General features: G+C 41.1%; 1 protein-coding gene across 4 annotated transcripts; it reads left to right on the top strand.

Moving 5' to 3' along the window:
- Positions 1-10,571: 10,571 nt before the first annotated feature.
- scoca (short coiled-coil protein a) lies at positions 10,572-17,943 on the top strand. 4 transcript variants are annotated; one of them, XM_046403155.1, is made up of 4 exons: positions 10,572-10,847; positions 14,845-14,916; positions 15,020-15,100; positions 16,071-17,943. In XM_046403155.1, the coding sequence occupies exons 1-4, from the start codon at positions 10,784-10,786 to the stop codon at positions 16,211-16,213; spliced, it is 360 nt and encodes a 119-aa protein (XP_046259111.1). In that variant the 5' UTR covers positions 10,572-10,783; the 3' UTR covers positions 16,214-17,943. The 4 variants fall into 4 exon arrangements, with proteins under 4 accessions (XP_046259111.1, XP_046259120.1, XP_046259130.1 ...); XM_046403164.1 differs by lacking the exon at positions 10,572-10,847 and adding an exon at positions 13,510-13,663; XM_046403174.1 differs by lacking the exon at positions 10,572-10,847 and adding an exon at positions 13,546-13,703.
- The last annotated feature ends 139 nt before the right edge of the window (positions 17,944-18,082 follow it).

Here is an 18,082-nt window from a genome sequence, read left to right as displayed (position 1 = left end):
CTTGTTTGATTTTTTTTCCCATCTTGTTCCATGATGTCCACTCTGATAGAGACACATTAAATGTAGACATGTTCCTTTAAACTTTCCACACATTCTGTTTGTTTGTTTCATATCCATATATAAGCAGCAGATTTTTAATTTTATGTTGTGACAGTGCCGCGATTAAGGTCTGATTAAGGTTCAGGCACAAAAAACACTCAGTCTGAGTTAGGAAAAGATCATGTTCTGGCTTAAAATACCTGGGTTAGTCAGCAGGCATGGATAGAAAAGCCCTAAGTCTCGTTAAATAATATCCACTTTTGTCCAGACATGTCGTAAAAAAAATCCGCTTCTGTTGCCACAAACACGGCAGGAAAAGTCCCCACATGTTATTAAAATACCAGTTGTTGGTTGGTCTCGAGGAGTGGCCTGCTGCTTGGCCCCCACCTTGTCTAGATGAGACATCACCACCATCCAAGCATTTTATATTCTGGGGACCAGGATGTCTAAACAATCCTTTAAACAGATTTTTTAAAAATCCAAACCTGCTGTATTCTTTAAGATCAGCTCTCTGTTCACGTATAGTATGTTGTCATCAGTGTGTAGCAACTGCATTTTTACAGGGTTAAATTATGTAATATTTATTGCGGCAAGTCCAGTTATCTTGTGCTAAAAATCACTTGACCTTTTGCTGACTGTATTACTGACCTGTCCATACACTCTGTTCCTATCCGGGTACATATTTCTATGTTACTGTCTTACTGCTGTGTAATTTCTGTTGTGAAGCGTTACCAGTTAATGGCAGCAAGTTGGGTGTAGTAGACAGCAAAAGAAACAATATGCCACACAACTCAACACAGAGCAGAGAGGCCACTCTCACAGTTACTGTTTTACCTTATTCAAGTACCTTATTCTTGTTCTTTCTGGACTAAATGCAAAAATTTGACTACACCAGCAGGCCATGATTTTTCAAAAATGGATCTGCATCACATGGAAAACACATTACTCTTATCAGCATTTTTAGATGAGCTCTTTTTCCCAGCCAAGAGTGGAACTCACAATAACTAAATGGCACAAACAGAGCTGATAAGCGATTGAACTCATACATTAGTTCTAAAAAATGGAGTGAGTACTTGAATATCACTATCCTGCGAGCTGTCAGTGAATGCTCTGCATGAAGCCAGTCTGCTGCATGTGATGGTTTGTGTATGTGTTTATTTGTGATGCACACAATCCAGCCTCCAGAGCAGATGATTCCTCTGTCTGCTTACACCATCAAACTAACAGCTCTCATTTGTTTGTTTCATGTCTCATGTTCCCCTGCGGAACGGAGAAAAGATTTCAGCAGAAAGACAACTAAACTCCAAAATCCAAATCCACCCTAAAGAGTTTTACATATCTATCCATATCTGTGTTCTGAAGAAGTAAATGAGCAAGTGTGTATACTGTACTGTATAGTCTCCACAGCATGTCCATGGCCTGGCATTAGACTCTGATATGCTGCAATAACTGCTGATTTTCAAAGAGAACTGCTATTGTTACCCACACATGCACACACTCTACCACAGTGTTTACTCCCAGTTCATGGAGCCACGACAGTCTAAAACCTCTGGCTGGGAAACAAGAAATGGTGACCACACTCGCCGTGAAGGCTGGAAGGGGGAATCATTGTTTTCTGCCTGATCAGCTGTTTCAGGAGGGTGAGAAGACAAAGAGAAAGGATTTAAAATAAAAGTTTGACTCCCACTGAAAAAGACTGATTTCAGAGGTAAGGAACAAATCTATTTTTGTATTTTAACTGTTTGTTATTTTACCGTTGAGGAGAGGTCGTGCGACAAAAGGAAAGAGGTTTTAATGAAGACGAAAACTACACAGAGAAGGTGGTGAACTGTTGATGACAATAAAAGACACAGAAAATAATTTCCCCAGCAAACACTTATATGCACACCCACATGTGCATGTCATGATCACAAAGGATGCTGGGTAATTATGCAAATGATAGCATAATGAGATGCACATGCCCTCTCTCATTAAGGAACGACATATTCTTTCCTTTCAAAATATGTTAATTTCTTAAGTACCATGCACATATGAAGGAGACACACACACACACACACACACAGGACTGTGACTGACACGTCTCCTCTGTTTATAGATATTGGATACATACACAAAAACACACACACATGCCCACACCATTGCAAACACAAACGCTTACAACCACACACGCAAACACATTCACACACATATAAACACAAGGTACTATTTGCATGTGAGAGTGATATACTGATAGACCTGTGGAAATGATGAGGACGACATGGCTTCCATAAACAGTACTGTGACATCATATTTTCTGGAAAACAAACACACACATAAATAAGCACACACACACACGTCTCACAAATCTGCAGAAAAGCAACATACTATACAAAATCAGCACTCAAGGGACAGACCTTACTGTAAAAATTAAACAATGAAGCTGAACTGGGGATAAAATCGAGTAACTGATTTGTCTGCTTTAATATAATCCTGTTAGTATTAAAACAGTTACAGTTTAAGACACACACATGAACACACTCAGGCTTCACACACTGTGACAGTCTGACTTCCAAATTTAGATCATAGTATATGCTGATGACTTCATGGCTGCATTTATGACTTCATGACACCACTTCATGTCAGCACAGGTCTGCTAGAGAAGCACCAACACAACAGACTGCTGTCAATAACTCCATCACACACACATGCACACAAACACACACACACACACGCACACACACTGTGACTCATCGAATACTGGATATTGGATATCCTTTAATGACTGTTATTTGACACTTTCTTGCCATGTCATAGTGACGCAAGGTAAAGAGAACAATTAACTAAGACTGTTTTGTCTATCCAAAAACAGAAAAACAAGGTGGCCTCGACTCTGCAGCTCTGACAACAATATCAATCACTTACCAAGATTTGACTTCTGATTAAAAAGGCAATCTTTCACAACGTTATAGTCTACATGTAATAGGATGACAAACTAATTGGTGTTCACAGGGAAGTCCAAAATATTTAGGTATGCCGTCGCAGAGGAGATTTTGAACCACTTTACACTGTAGTTTGAAAGACTGGTTTCAAGTCTCAGACAGTCCAGGTGAGCCTGACTCTGAGATAATGAATGTGGGTGGATGAGCACAGAAACCGGGATCAAAATATAGTAAAGGGACAATATATTTAAAATAATAAAGGATCAAATGCCATATGCTAAGTGCACACTATTGTTCAGTTCCACCTCACCTTTACGGAGCCTCTTCCAGCTCGTGGTTCTAGTTTGTCAGCACTCAGCTTTGCTTTGGTTCAATCTCACGGCTCTTATCATGGTGAGGTGCAGCACACAGCTGGATAGACATGTGTACATGTAGTGTACACAACCTGCAGCAGTCAGACAAAGTTCGCAACTAGCTAAAGAACAGAGTATGTATTTACCAGTTAAAGTCAGTCACATATTTTCCTGGTGGAGACCAAACACAGAGCTAAAATGACAGTGAATGTTGGACTTACATCCATCGCTCCCAATGAATGCTAATGTTGCTCCATGTGTGCTTTATGTGTAAACAAGCATCAGTTTGTTAGCAAGTTGTGTCATCATTTATTGCAGATTTAAAGCCTCTATGTGAATAATTTTGATTTCAGCATTTCTCAATATGGCATTGAAATTTTTAAATCCTACACCTAGTAACTTTAAACCAGATGAAAACTAATGTCAGCTAGTTTCAGCAAGGATCTTAGTCATTCTCTCCAGCTGGATTTGTTGATTTCTTGTTTAAACAGGCAGGCCAGTTCACTCATGATGTTAGATTAGAATTAAGCTGACTAATGTGCGGACATTGTCTCACTTAAAAATAGGATATTTTTGAGTTTATCTAGCGTTAAGCTGCAAGTTGTGTTAGGAAATACTTGAATGCGTAGACTAAAAACAAGTTTTCTCTACATCTGTGCTTCAGTCTGTCAGGTTGTGATCACCATGTACAGACTGTAACACCTCTAAAGGCAGACTATGATTCATTCTTCTCATCAACATAATAGTCCTATGACTATCCTATGATTGGAGGATGATGATTATTCTGTGTTTCACTGCTGAACTTTCAGGATGTGCACACCTGATGTGTTGTAGTACCACATTTCTCATTTATACTTAACATAAACACATAATGTTCTGTGCAAAGCATGCAAACACTTACAGGTTGTGCATTCTTCTTCATTCTCAAACACTTACACATATGTATTGACTGTATAAGAAGCAAATTCTACACTTCAAAGTACATTTACTTTTCATAGGGTGAAGTTTTCAGCCTATGGGAACAGCTGTATAGTATTGGGTATTATTTAACCTTTTGAACCAAAAGTTAAATCAGGCTTAATTTTTGAGGGGTGAACATACCTGCTGGGTAGCGTTATTACATGGATGCCACATTTCTACTCTTTAGCTTGTGATCATCAGGATGAAATTAAAGATGGTTGCCGCTGTCCCTCCAGTTTGTATTTTGCTGTCTGACTGGTACCTTGAACAACACACCCCAACAGCAGCAGAGGACTGTGTTTACAGCCTGAGTCCCTGCTAAAAGTAAAGATATTCTGGCCTGCTGTATCATGCATTTGGACTATATTTTTCTTTCTCCCAACTTTATGTTGGAAGTGCAATGCGAAATCACTGGAGTAACCCTTTAATTAACTCTGAATTACTGTAATGCAGTCCCATTTGCAGATGCTGGCAGTCAACAATATGACATATGACTTTTCAAAACAACACAAGTCATATTGCAGGTGCATTGGTCAAAACAACTGTAACATTATTTATTAAAAGGGAACGGTCTCAAAAATCATGACAGCATCTGACACATGCAACCACACTGTACTGAACATGCGCTGTGGTCATGACTTGTTGCTAACCACAAGTAACACAATGGATACACTGTTAACTGTGCACACTGTTAACTGGTTGGCAAACGAATACAACCTGCCTCTGTAGCAGTGTTAGTAATAAAGATTATTTTACTTCATACTTAAAGTTGTATATCCACTATGTCAACAAAAAACATGCTGTGCAGCTTGGTTCATGTAGTGTCATTAATGCCATGGAGTGCGCATTCGCTTGTTGCTCTGGTAGGCAGTGCAGCATTTGAGCAGCGCAGCAGCGCAATCCTCCGCTCATGAAGCTACAGCTCTGTTTGGTCCTGCAGTTTCTGGCAGACAGAGTCAAAAGAAATGGCAGTTCAGAGTGCAGACAACAACTCTACTCACTGAAGTATTCTTATAGGAGTGTGTGTGTGTGTTTTTCTTGTGGGGACAAAAACCTGTTTACACAGCTATGCTTGGGGACTCCTCTCCTACCTTATGAGGACAAAATGAAAGTCCCCATGGGTAAGTGATTAAATTTTGGGGCAATGACTTGATTTAAGATTGGGTTTAGCTTGGGATTAGGGTAAAGGTTAGGATTAGAATTAGACAAGTAATGGTTATGGTTACGGTTGGAGTCAGTCTCCAGGAAATGAATGTATGTCTATCTAATGTCCCCATAGGGCATGAAAACATGAACTGTGTGTGTGTGTGAGTGAGTAAGTGTGAGTGTGCGTGTGTGCGCGCACTTCCCCCGCAGCCTATGTGCGAGTGGGATGTGACTGAAGCAGGAAGAATAGAGTGAGGGAGAAAGGAGAGGACAGGGGAGGGGAGGTGAAGGGGGGACATGTATGGTGATCATAAACTAACACAGTAGTCTTTCATGGCTGCCTGCAAAGCCTGGAGTGGACTTTTAATGCAGCAGGACAGACAGACAGACGGACAGATAGATACATAGATATATAGTGTATGTTATGCGGGTTTCCTGCTCTCTTCAAACATGAGGAATGGCGATGATGTGAAAGACAGAGACAGTTGATGACACAAAGCACTGATCCTTATTCAAATGCTTTGTTTGCCCACGAGTTGCAGAATATTTTAGAGCAATTCAGTTAGCCAGTAGATAAAGATATAAAACGAGACACACACACACACACACACACATACACATGTGCACACAGCTAGTTACTGCTATTAGTTGGTGCTCCCTTCTGTCGCAGTGTAGCAATCTAAGGCCCTGTTTACACCTGGTATTAACATCCCTCTTAGATGACCCCATTAAAAGTGGACAGCTCTTAAGCACAAGTGTGACTGCTCCAAGACGCATTGAGATACAGTTGCTCACACCACATCCAGAGGTGGGCTGGGCCTCATATGACCACAGTTCTTTTGCAATGTGTCACACTGAATTATTGCCCACAACAAAAGCATAATGGTTTGTACGATGTTTTCCATTTCCATGTAGTTCACTGAAATGCAGATTATGTGTACGCCAAGGCAGGTAAGACAGCCAGCAGGTGTTTCTGAACACACTGTCTGATTGAACTGATTTCACAACTTTCACAAATTTGGGAGTTGGAGAGTAGGAAAAAAATTAAAGCAAAATAAACTTTGTCATAAAATTTTTTGGCTACTGCAAAGTGTTGTCTACATTAAATGCAGTACATTTAAGGCATTAAAAAAAAGCATCTGCTCCTTCTACTCCTTCAGAATAGCATAACATAGCTGCTGTTTGAATACATTATTTTCACCACAACTGATTTCACCATTCACACAAATGATAACAAACTAAACTTTATGAGTACAGTACAGGCTACTTCCTTGTGGTCTGTGGAGAAAGTTCCCAGACTCTCTTAAAAGATGATGTACGTGTTTATTTTTATAAAAAGGAAATGAGACCTGATCGCAATGTTGTCAGGTGTGACCTGACAGTCTCAGTGCTGTTTGCTTGTGGGTGGATCACAATGGTTGCATGTTGATATCAGATATTAAACAGCCTCTCAGGACACAGAATATAGTTGTTTTGAGTGTGTATGTGGGGGTGTGTCACAACATCCTTCACACATACCTGTTGGAGTGGTGTAACAAGTTGCTGTACTTTTTTTATCTTATTGTGAGAAAAATGCTTACACACAGTGGTTTTTGAGAGCGTCACGGTTGCTATTCCCACGATTATTTCAAAACAGCACATGAATAAATGATTTCCACCAGAATTGTGTTTTTTTTCTTGTTACAGCATACAGCAACAAACACACAGACTGTAAACAGATACAATGTCCAGAACATACATTTATTTTTCTCCACCATCTCAACCATACAAATAACTAACACAGACCTCGACCTTCACATAGATGTGATAAGATATCCAGGATCCTTCAGATTCTACAAAGGACTGAGTCCGTCGCAGAGATTACTCAAGGGTGTCTGTGTGTATCCTTGGTGGTCCAAAAGTACCCACAATCCTCTGCACACAAAAAAATAGAAGACTAGGGGGAAGGGATGGCATCAAAAAACAAACATTTGTTTAATTGAATATACAGTAAAAGTCAGGCAGTATGGTCTTGCAGTGGTTAGCACTGTCGCCTCACAGCAAGAGGGTTCGGGGTTTAAGTACTGGTCTGGGCCCTTCTGTGGTGAGTTCTCATGTTCTCCCTGTGCCTGCGTGGGTTTACTCCGGGTACTCTGGCTTCCTTTCACAATCCCAAAAACATGCACATTAGGTTAACTGGCCACTCTACATTGCCCCCAGGTATGTGAGTGTGTGGCTGTCGGCCTTTATGTGTCAGCCCTGTGATTGTCTGGCGACCAGTACAGGATGAACCCTCCTCTTGCCTGTAGTCAGCTGGGAGAGGCTCCAGCCACTGCACAAGTAAGTGTTATAGATGGATGGTATTAATAAAAACTAAAGCAATATTGTATGAATAAAGAGAGTGGGAAAAGCATTCATGGATCCTTTTTGAAAACTCTTGAAGAAACATGTTCATGATTCCCACTGTACAAAGTTACAGCCTGCCACAGTCAGTCACAGTGCCCCACTTTCATACCACACACTAAGACAAAATGGGTTTTAACATGTAGCAAAGTCACCATAGTCAAAGTGCCAGTGTGCATAATACATGTCTGATATTTTTACAACTTTAAAAACTGCAACGTTTGATTAGTTGATTAGTTGATTGATTAGTCTACACCCAGCTTGTATATGTGAAGATAAGTATAAAGTGGATCATGTATGGTATATGGTATGGTATGGTATATCCAAACATGTACAAAAAATATGGTTCTTTTCAACATCTTCAATCAGTGGCCCAATTTATACAACATGCATGTGAGTTTGTGATTGTGTTTGGCTTTAAAATACCAATTTGTAAGGCTAAGCTGCAGGTTATGTAGTGCATCTGAAAATTATGTCATTTTCTAACTTGAATTCCATCTCCACTGGGTTGTAAAAAACAAAAAACCAATTTCTTTTCCTTTTTCTACAGGGCTGAATTTAGCTTCCACTCTGCAGAGATTCATTATTGGACTCATTCACACACACACACACACACACACACAATGTTGAGGACACAGTAGGGAGACACAAACATGCTGATGTGCTCAGTACAAGAGTAGCTGGGGGATGGACAGATGGACGAGGGCTCTTTTTTACAGCCTCCCTTCTCCTCCCTGTGTGTGTGTGTGTGTGTGTGTGTTTGTGTGCATGTGTGTGTGTGTGTGTATGTCCCACGCCTTGTACAACACTGGCAGAGCACTGGTGCCAAAGTGGGCATCTGGTCTGTGGACTATCACAGGAGAGAGACACAGTCACACCAATATACACCCTCCTCTCTCCCTCTAAAGTTATAGATGCAGCTAGTCCTTCTCCTGATCTCGCCTTGCTCTGGTTCTTGGATATCACTGTGCAGTAATAATTAACTACACACTCACAAAGAAAAGGAAACAGCATGCTGGTTATAGTTTTCACCAACAAACAGGTTTGCATTGTCCACCTAATGCACATGAACTGGCAGAGGTCAGAATAAAGGTCAGACATTTTCATTCTCTGTGAGAATCAAGCTGTGGTTTGGTGTGTAGGTGGGGGGTTACATGTCAGTGGACAGCTTCCAGATCGTGAAGGGGTAAAACTGTCTCTGGGTCCAGGAGTACAACTAAACACACACCTATCTATTAAACATTGCTGCTCTCCTTTCAACGCTGGTGTTTTTTTGGATGAAACCTCTGCTTTAGCGTCACTGACCATATTTAGTTGGAAGTGTCCTTCTTTATACTACGTGAGTGATCACACTGAACAGTGATCAGTAGCAAGGCTCTGAAGGAGCTGATCGGGCTGCGTTTTTAAGGTAAGGTGAATCCTCTGCAGACAGATGTGTGCGGACACACACACGCATAGCAGAACTTGAGCAAGTGAAGACTCAAGACTCAACTCATGCAAACAGAAAAGAGCTCAGGTGCACCGAAGTGCCTGCAAATGTGAGCACAAATAAGATTGACACACTAATGCGTGAACACAAACATAACAAATGTACAAAATGCAAATGAAACACATTGTATTTAAGACAACAAAACACATGCTGCTGTAATTCATACCATCTTCAGAGAGTACAGTAGTTACTATAATAATAATAAAACTTTATTTATATAGTACCTTTCAAAAACCAGGTTTCCAAAGTGCTTAGCAATCATTTAAAAAGAAAAACAACAAATTGTATACAAATAGAAGGCAATAAACAAAATATAAATGGACAATTGCCGGACAAGGTCGACAATTTAAGATTAAAGGTAAAAGAACAGCAAATAATTTTTTTTAAAAACATTGACAATAAATATAGGAATTATGCAATTTAAAACCAATAAGCTAAAAGGGACAGTCAAAAGAAGACAATAAGAAGACAACATCACATAAAAGCCGGTCTATGAAATTGGGTTTTAAGAAGTGATTTAAAAGAAATCACTGACCTTGCAAGTCTTATCCCCTCAGGAAGGTCGTTCCAAAGCTGAAGGGCCCTGACAGCAAAAACCCTGTCACCTTAAGTCTTTAACCTCAACTGCTTCAGTAACCAGTTTGACTTGTCTGCTAGAGTGTTCTTCTCTTGTGTGTTATTATGTCGTAATATTACATAGTATTTCCAGTCCTTCCTTACAGGGGTGGGGAATATTTAGTCTGCGATATTTAGGATGCAGCCCAAATACAGATGGCTAACGTTATTCACTTCACCTGTCGGTGGTTTTAGTGCTGTGGCTGATCGGTGTGTTACGAGTCACTGGGTGGAACATGGGGTCTGTTGCTTTTTGCTGACCTGCAATGTTCGGCATTAACCACCAGAGTGCAGGCTGCTCCTACAGACCTATTGAAACACCGCATGGAGGCTGAACCGAACTGTTTCAGACAGCCAACTGTGTTTCAGCACTGCAGCCTTGTGATGTTCTGATGTTTGAACAGAATGGAGGAAAAACAGCAGCGAAAACAAAAAGATGGAACATTTCAGGTTAATGTGCGACCAAGTGTGTGCTTCCACAACTGTGTGTGTGTGTGTGCAGTCTTTATGACTTTCCTTCACATGAGCGGACTAGGACTCAAACTTTGACCTTAGATAGTTTCACTGCCAGGGCAGTCTATCTCATGTTTTGGTCCAGTGATCACCATGGCGACCCATTCCCATGACAGCTCTGTAACCTGAGCCACCAGTCAGGTAGGGCAGGTAGCTGTGACGATGTGAATGATTTAGACAGCAGGTGTGTGTGTGTGCATGTGTGGAGGGAGGGCCAATGGACAAAAAGAGAAGGAACAGGAGCAAAGTTTAAACAAAGGGAGAAAAAAAGGTGAGAAATCTTAAGACAGCTCAGACACTAACAGATGGATCTCTGAGTTACAAACAAAAAAGAGACCAAGCTGGAGAAAGAAAAGGAGACTCAGGGCATGGAGGCCGAGGTGGATGAAGATGACGGGACGTTCACCAACATCTCTCTGGTAGACGACACAGGTAAGCCTCGAGGGACTATTCAGCCATTCTTTTGCTAGTTAGCCCTTTTCTTATAGTACAGTTTCCTATTAGCTGCAGCTGAGGAACCTCTTAAAGTATTCATACGCATTTTCCCAGATTTGAAGAGACCTCTCAAGACACAGACCTTTCTACATTTCTAAATCCCTCTCCTTAAATTATTTTAAATCGCAATTCTACAGTACAGATTTGTATTCAGAGATTATGGAACATGTTCTTCCCATTGTTAATGACAGCACACACGACAGACAGTTAAAGCAGTTAATAGAAGCATGTGACTGAACAAAGGGCAATGAGGCAGAGACAAACAGCTTGTAAAACCTGAGTGGTTATGTTGGCATGCTATGCTGTGACGGCCCTGAGGTGTGGCTCCTACCGAAGCTTGCTTCGTTTCTGCTAGTCACATCATATCTGATAAACTTTTTTGTGCACACACAGTCATTGTACTTTAAGTAAATCTGATTATGAGCACAAAAAGCAAGCTCAAGTAACTACATTTTTAGAAGTAATGACTTACCAACCCAAATCCATACTAATTAACATGTTTCCAGTATCTTATAGTTAGCCCTTACACACTCTTCAGTCTTCTATCAACCAGTATTAATTACCTATCTAACTGTGAGTGACCAACATCTGGAATACAGTGAAACAAATATTCATATTCTGAATATGCATGAAGTGATGATAAGGTTAGTTCAGTGCCATGTGGACTTAAATCTTTTTGATTTCTTTACTGTTGAGAGTCAAATGGACTGCAGCTACATGATATAGACAAAGGTATTAGGACACCTGACCCTTACACCAACAGAGACTTTAATAACATTGCATTCTAAACACACAAACAGCTTTGCATCTTTAACAGCTTCCACTCTTCTGGGAGTGTTTCTGCGGGAATTTTTGCTCATTCATGCAGTAGAGCTATAGTGAAGTCAGGCCCTGATGTTGGACCACAAGTCCTGGCTCACAGTCTCCATTCAAGTTCATCCCAAACGTGTTGAATGGGGTTGAGGTCAGGGCTCTGACCCCAGCGGCCAGATATGGGAATGTCCTGTTGAAGCCAGATGGCCATAAACTGTTGTTACATGCTCTTCTGCATTCTCAACAGCTGGGAAACTCTTAGAACCACTAGAGACAATGCTAGGGATTAAGAGGAAAGTTAGTAAAATAGCTCTGGGAATTATAAGTATTTGCTTGTGACACACACTATTTCATGTAAATCCTGAAGTTTGGGGAATTTGGGGATTTTTTTGGGTGGGTGGAAACAAGTTGTGGACACAAAACCAACATATGAACACATTTTGAGTTGATACGGTAAACTTGTGTTCAATTGGCTGCTTACTTAAATGCTCATCAGTTACAGAGCTATGTTAGCATTAAATTCGACTCATGTCTTTGACCACCTGATGAAATGAGTACAATGTTGACCCTATTTTAGCTCCATGTTTGGTCTCTACCAACTGCTGAGAGAAATACAGGCTCTCAAGCTGCTGAAAGCTACGTACACTGTCTGATCAATAATTGCATCTTTCTGCTGCTTGGTGCTGAGTGGGTAGTACAGAGTAGGTTTTTTGAGGTTACTCTCTGAAAACAGCTGTGTACTGCAACTAAAAAGGCACTCTGAGAGCGGTGAGAGTGAACCAAAATGTAAAGTTGTGGTCCAGACAGCTAAACAATGAGATGAAAGTCACTTGAAAGCTCTGAATGTGAGAGTGTGTGGTTGTCTGTCTTTGTGTGTTGGCCCTGCGATTGACTGGCGACCAGTCCAGGGTGTACCCCGCCTCTCGCCCGTAGTCAGCTGGGATAGGCTCCAGCTCCCCCGCGACCTTGACGGATAAGTGGTATAGAAAATGGATGGATGGATATAATATCAAAAACCTAGTGGCGAATGTGCTCCAGCAGCTTTAATGGTCATGATGTGTCTAACTGCAGGGCTCGCCCGTTCAGCAAAAGTTTAACTACACAGTGTCACTTCAAATAACTAGCTCACAATTAAATTTGAAAAGTCCTTGCAAATAGTGGTAAAATAATCTTAAGTCATCTCCAGCTATCTAGCTTTGTACTGCTTCTCATGGTCTTCATAAAATACCTCAGTTGGCAGTTGTCCTGCTGACAACTTCATCAGCAGATATAAGGTGCACCTGAAAGCTCCAGAAAAGTAAGTAGAGCTTGACTTACTTAGTTTTTCCATTTGTTCGCTATGGTAATGTGGGTATGCGTATTCTCTTGGTTGAGTTGTGTGGGGATCAAGAAAAAATAATACATGTAAACAGACTGGTCATAGAAGGCCAATGGCGGAAGCAACACTGTCCCCTGTGTTTGCTTTGGATAACAAGCAGCAGCATATGGACTCTTTGGGGTGAGCAGAGATGCAGAGTACAAGCTGCAAGCATACAACACAGACATGTATATATTAATGTTCACAATGACTGCAACCACTCCATGCACATATACAGCCAGATGGACAAAAAGAGAGCAAAACAAACACAAAAACAACAACACACAAAAAGTCTGGTGGGATGACTCTGCTGGTCAGGTCCATTGCCAAATGCTGCTGTTATGGCGGTATGTATGTGATTTGTTATCAGGGGGAATGACTGAGCATCTGTTAGGACTGCAGCAAGTGTGTGTGTGTGTGTGTGTGTGTGAGAGAGAGAGAGAGAGAGCAATAGTAGCTCCCCCTGTTGGCAGGCGGGGTCACGTTCACACAGTGACGTCGTGATGACAATGTAAATCGGTGAAGCGTGAGGTACCAGTTATCGTCAGCATCATCGCTATAAACCTTCTACTGTGTTTACAAGGTATTTCCGCCAAACGAAGAAGTCGTTTTTTTTGCTTTAGGTGAGGTGAAACGCAGACGTATGCTTGTTGTTTTTATTGTAACAGATATTTTTGAGCGGCAGAATCACAGGCATCTTGACCATTTCCATTTGAAGCTCAAGCTAGCTAATGGCTACTGTTAGCCTGTAAGCTAACAGTTGGTCCAACCGCGGTCCATTGGTGGCACTTGATAAAATCAGTTTATCACAGAGTCGCTCCTAAATACGAGGCTCTGTGGAGTCCTGGTTGCATCTGGTGAGACGATAACCTCGCATTTGTTATGGAACTAGTTAGGTTATTTTGCAGCTCTTTTGGCGCAGCTCGCTACTAAGATTGTTAGCTTAGCTACATCGCACATACACACCCGTCCATTATCGGACACGTCCTCAACTTCGCTTTTGTCTTTTTTTTTTTAACCGAAAAGATTACTGACAGCCTCTGGCCTGAACAAACCACAGTGTAACGTCACTGGATGTGGCAGCGTATTTACAAGTTTAGTAATAACGCCCACACGTTCTCGGGCTATGCACTGGAGCTGGCTCAAGCTCTGTTTACGGGTATCGGACTGACGGACCGCCGAGTCTCGCCAAGTTAGTGAAGGAACAGCAGTTCGCGGTGGAGATAGAAAATGTGTCATCTCAACATGCTTTACGAATTTATGAGCACCGAAAGGTCAGGCTAAAGTTAAAAAAAAAAGTTAGTTGTTGATCTAACAAGGTGGTTGTCTGATCATCGAAGTGTGGCTCTGAATGGCAGATTTGATGTGCTGCCTTAGCGTTGATGTTGCACACAGAGTTAGTCTCACGTGTGTGTGTGTGGCTATAAAGACAATACACACGAGCTTGTTGGAAAACATGTCTTTAAAAATGTTTGACTCATAATAGGAATATCAGTGGTACTTCTGCAGGTCAGCAGCAGCAGCAGGCAGCTTTATCTCGCGGTGTCTGCTCCCACCCATTTACCATCAACCACCACCCTCTGCAGGCAGAGATAACATGTCTGAACTCTGTTTACTCCTCCCGAGGAAACTCTGAAGCCCTAGTATTTAGCAGCAGGGATCTCTGTCAGATTTTAGCTTTTGAAATTTTTTGTAATCTTACAACATATTAGTAGTATGACTTCTTCACAGAGCTCACATTACCTGTTCTGTTTTCTTGTACAGAGGACAGTGGATCTGCAGCCCTGTATTCTAAACAGGAGAACGAGCTTGTCATCATGAACTGCGACATAGATGGTGCGTGTGTTTTCATGCATGCTCGTGAAACAGCTTATGTCTCATGATTGCATCATGTAACAATAATGAGATGATGTGACATAAATGTTTGTGTCTGTTTCAGGTGACATGGAGAACCAGGTGGAGATGGAGGAGAAGACAAGGTTAATAAATCAGGTTTTGGAACTCCAGCACACACTGGAAGGTAACACACACACACAAGGTCAACAGCTGCCCAGATGTTTTCTAACTGCATTTTTTTTTTTTTTCGGATGTCCTTTGAGATTATAAGGCTCTTTAAGTCCTGACTTTAACTTGCAGAAACCTGTAGTTGGATGAGAAAAACTAACAAAATCCTTCTGACTCATTCTCTGTAACCTGTCGTTGTCTCTGACACAAACCAGATTAAATAAGACTGTAAACACTCGTTCTCTCTGTCTCGCTCTCCTCTCAAAACCAAAGCACGTCTTTCATGCTCTTTTCAGCATGATGTTTTAAAACAGATGCTTTAGAAAGAGTGGAGCGCACGTGGAGCAGGCACCATGTGTGCTCCACTGTTTTGATCTCTTGCTCTTCATCTCAGCCACTCTCTACACTTTATGTTGTCCTGTGCAGATGCACTCACTCAACCTTTTTCCGTCTCCTTTTCACATTCACAGACACCATGCATGTAAACACAAGACTTTGTCCAGTGGATGGCAGATTTTTCCCAGCACGTGGTGATAGTCTCATGAAAATCTAAGATATAGAAAAAAAAAAGTCATTGTTAAACCTGTAGGTGAACTCAGTTTAGTTCACAAAGTGTAACCAACGCTCTGCGCTACATCACTCTATGACCAAAACAGTTTCACTTGGTAAAATTAAAATACAGTGTGTCTATGAACTTTCAGTATTTATACTTAAATTAAATTGCAGCTGTTCATTTTGATAATTATTTTCAAAACAGAACACTAATGTCTATGTCTGCTGTTTGCGTTTTTTGACATCGGCCTGATGTCAAACTAGCATTGGCTACTCGGACTGAATACTGTTGCACCTGCACGCTGCTCTGTCGAGTCCTGTCGCTTCACTTCTCGTGATAATACCTTATTGGTGGAGGATATCTCTGGATTTATTCACAGTGATGAATTCTGTGTTTTGGCTTCACATTTTTTTTGTTTTATTCTTTGTTCCAGACCTGTCGGCACGGGTTGACGCAGTCAAGGAAGAGAACCTGAAGTTAAAGTCTGAGAACCAGGTCCTCGGTCAGTACATCGAGAACCTAATGTCAGCCTCCAGCGTCTTCCAGACGACCGACACCAAGAGCAAACGGAAGTGAGCTCCCCTTGTGTAAAAGCTCAAGTCCCAGCCCAGGTGCTGGGAGAGGAAACCCGCCGTGGATACATGGAGAGGGGTTTGTTTTCTCAGCAGACCTGGGAGTTTTCTGTATTTGTTAGAGCTCACTTACCTGAGTCCAAACTAACAGTTTAATTATTAAAATGATAAACTGACCCTGTCTCACAGGCACCAACTTTATGTTAGTCTGGCTCAGGTCTGTTTTGCAGCAGCTTCCTCTCCACACTACATAACCAGGTTGACATCACCCTTTAATCACCAAAACAGAACCAGAATCATTTTTACCTTGAGTTTCTTCTAAATACTCCCTTCTCAAAGTAGTGTCAGTAAAATAGTTTGAGCTCTGTTTTACCTGCTTGGTTTTCTGATTGAGATCAAGTCCGATACTCGGTTTATTTCCCAGCTCTCTACAGTGTAGTGTTCCTGTCTCAAAGTGACCAGTAAGTGGGTGAAAACAATCCAGAAATATTATAAATATTATTTGACCATGAAATTTTCAACACTAGTTTAACTTATTTATTTATTTTTATAAAGTATTTTCTACTTCAGCTGGATCTGAGTTTTTAGCAGGTCTTGGATGTCATCATGTATATGTAAAGTACGACTGCATCCCTCAGTTTAAAGGTGGTAAACTGAACAGTATTACAGAGAATGAGAAAATGTATTCGGATTGCATGTAAAATACACCTACTGAATGGGCTTCTTTTTCCTCGACAGTTTACCACATCTAATGAAATGTCATTAATCCAATACTCACTGTGTGTATAAAGCTACTGACGACTGTGCAACAATAGGATGTGGACGCTCGATACGTGTAGGTGTTGAGAGCTCAGCAGCAGTTTTAAGTTAAAGCACAGAGAGACTAAATGTGTGATCTAGCACTCCACAGAAGCGTAGGTGTTAACTGACATCAGTGATGTTTTTATTGCAAGAGGTTGCTTTTTAAATCACAATGATGCAAGATTTTCTTTATGTATTTAAAAGAATTTGTACCGATTTGTTCATGTAATTAATTAGTGTTGTTGCCCAAACTGTTGTGACAAAGAAAATGGTTGGCTCACAAATGTAGCAGGGCTTGTTCAGAGACAAAACCTGCATCATTACATTTTCTGTCCTTTTCCCGTAACATTCGGAGGGGACTGAAAGGTCCAGATGACACAAGGAGGCAAGAAGGAGATGCTTTCCCCTTTAACTGCAAGACCAAATGCATTTAAAAGGCCTTTAGTGCTATCGATCCACTCAGCCAAGGCTGGAATACATCACCTGCTAGAGGATGGGTTTGACTGTAAAATGTGCTGACATCCTCAGTGTACAGCAGACTGGAGGGTGTGTCTAAGCCGGCATCATATAAAATGACTAAAGGAAGAAGGAGATGAAAAGTAATGTAATCTGAACAAATATGGAAATATCCAGTTCAGTGTCTGGACAGCAGTGATTCATGTGTAAACATCAGGTGACTGCAGTGCCGTTTGAGAAGGGATAAACTGGTCGCATGAGAAGATGTAAGCGCTGTATATGCTGTAATTTATTTAGTTTATTTTGATATTTTTAACAGTTGTACAGTAGTAGGTCATTAATTTCTTTCTGGCATGCCAAATATGCCCTGCCTACACACTCTGCTACCAACTGTGTGTGTATGTGTGGGTGTGTTGACACCCTGCACCTTTGCCTTTTAAGATTTTTGTTTTAATAAAAATCAAAGATAAAAAAAAATAACTCCTTTCTCTGGGTGTTTTGTCACCTGCACAGCCCTACATCATATACCAGAGATGACAGCAGATCAATAGCAACTAAATCAAAATGAAGGAAACAACGTGCCTTATTTGAGCAGACGTGTGGCAAGAGGATTTTT

The sequence above is a fragment of the Scatophagus argus genome, chromosome 2 (genome assembly GCF_020382885.2).
Source record: "Scatophagus argus isolate fScaArg1 chromosome 2, fScaArg1.pri, whole genome shotgun sequence".
Classification (NCBI taxonomy): Eukaryota; Metazoa; Chordata; class Actinopteri; family Scatophagidae; genus Scatophagus; species Scatophagus argus.
The sequence above is the reverse complement of the archived record's forward strand: the minus strand, read 5'-3'. Positions and strand labels throughout refer to the sequence as shown.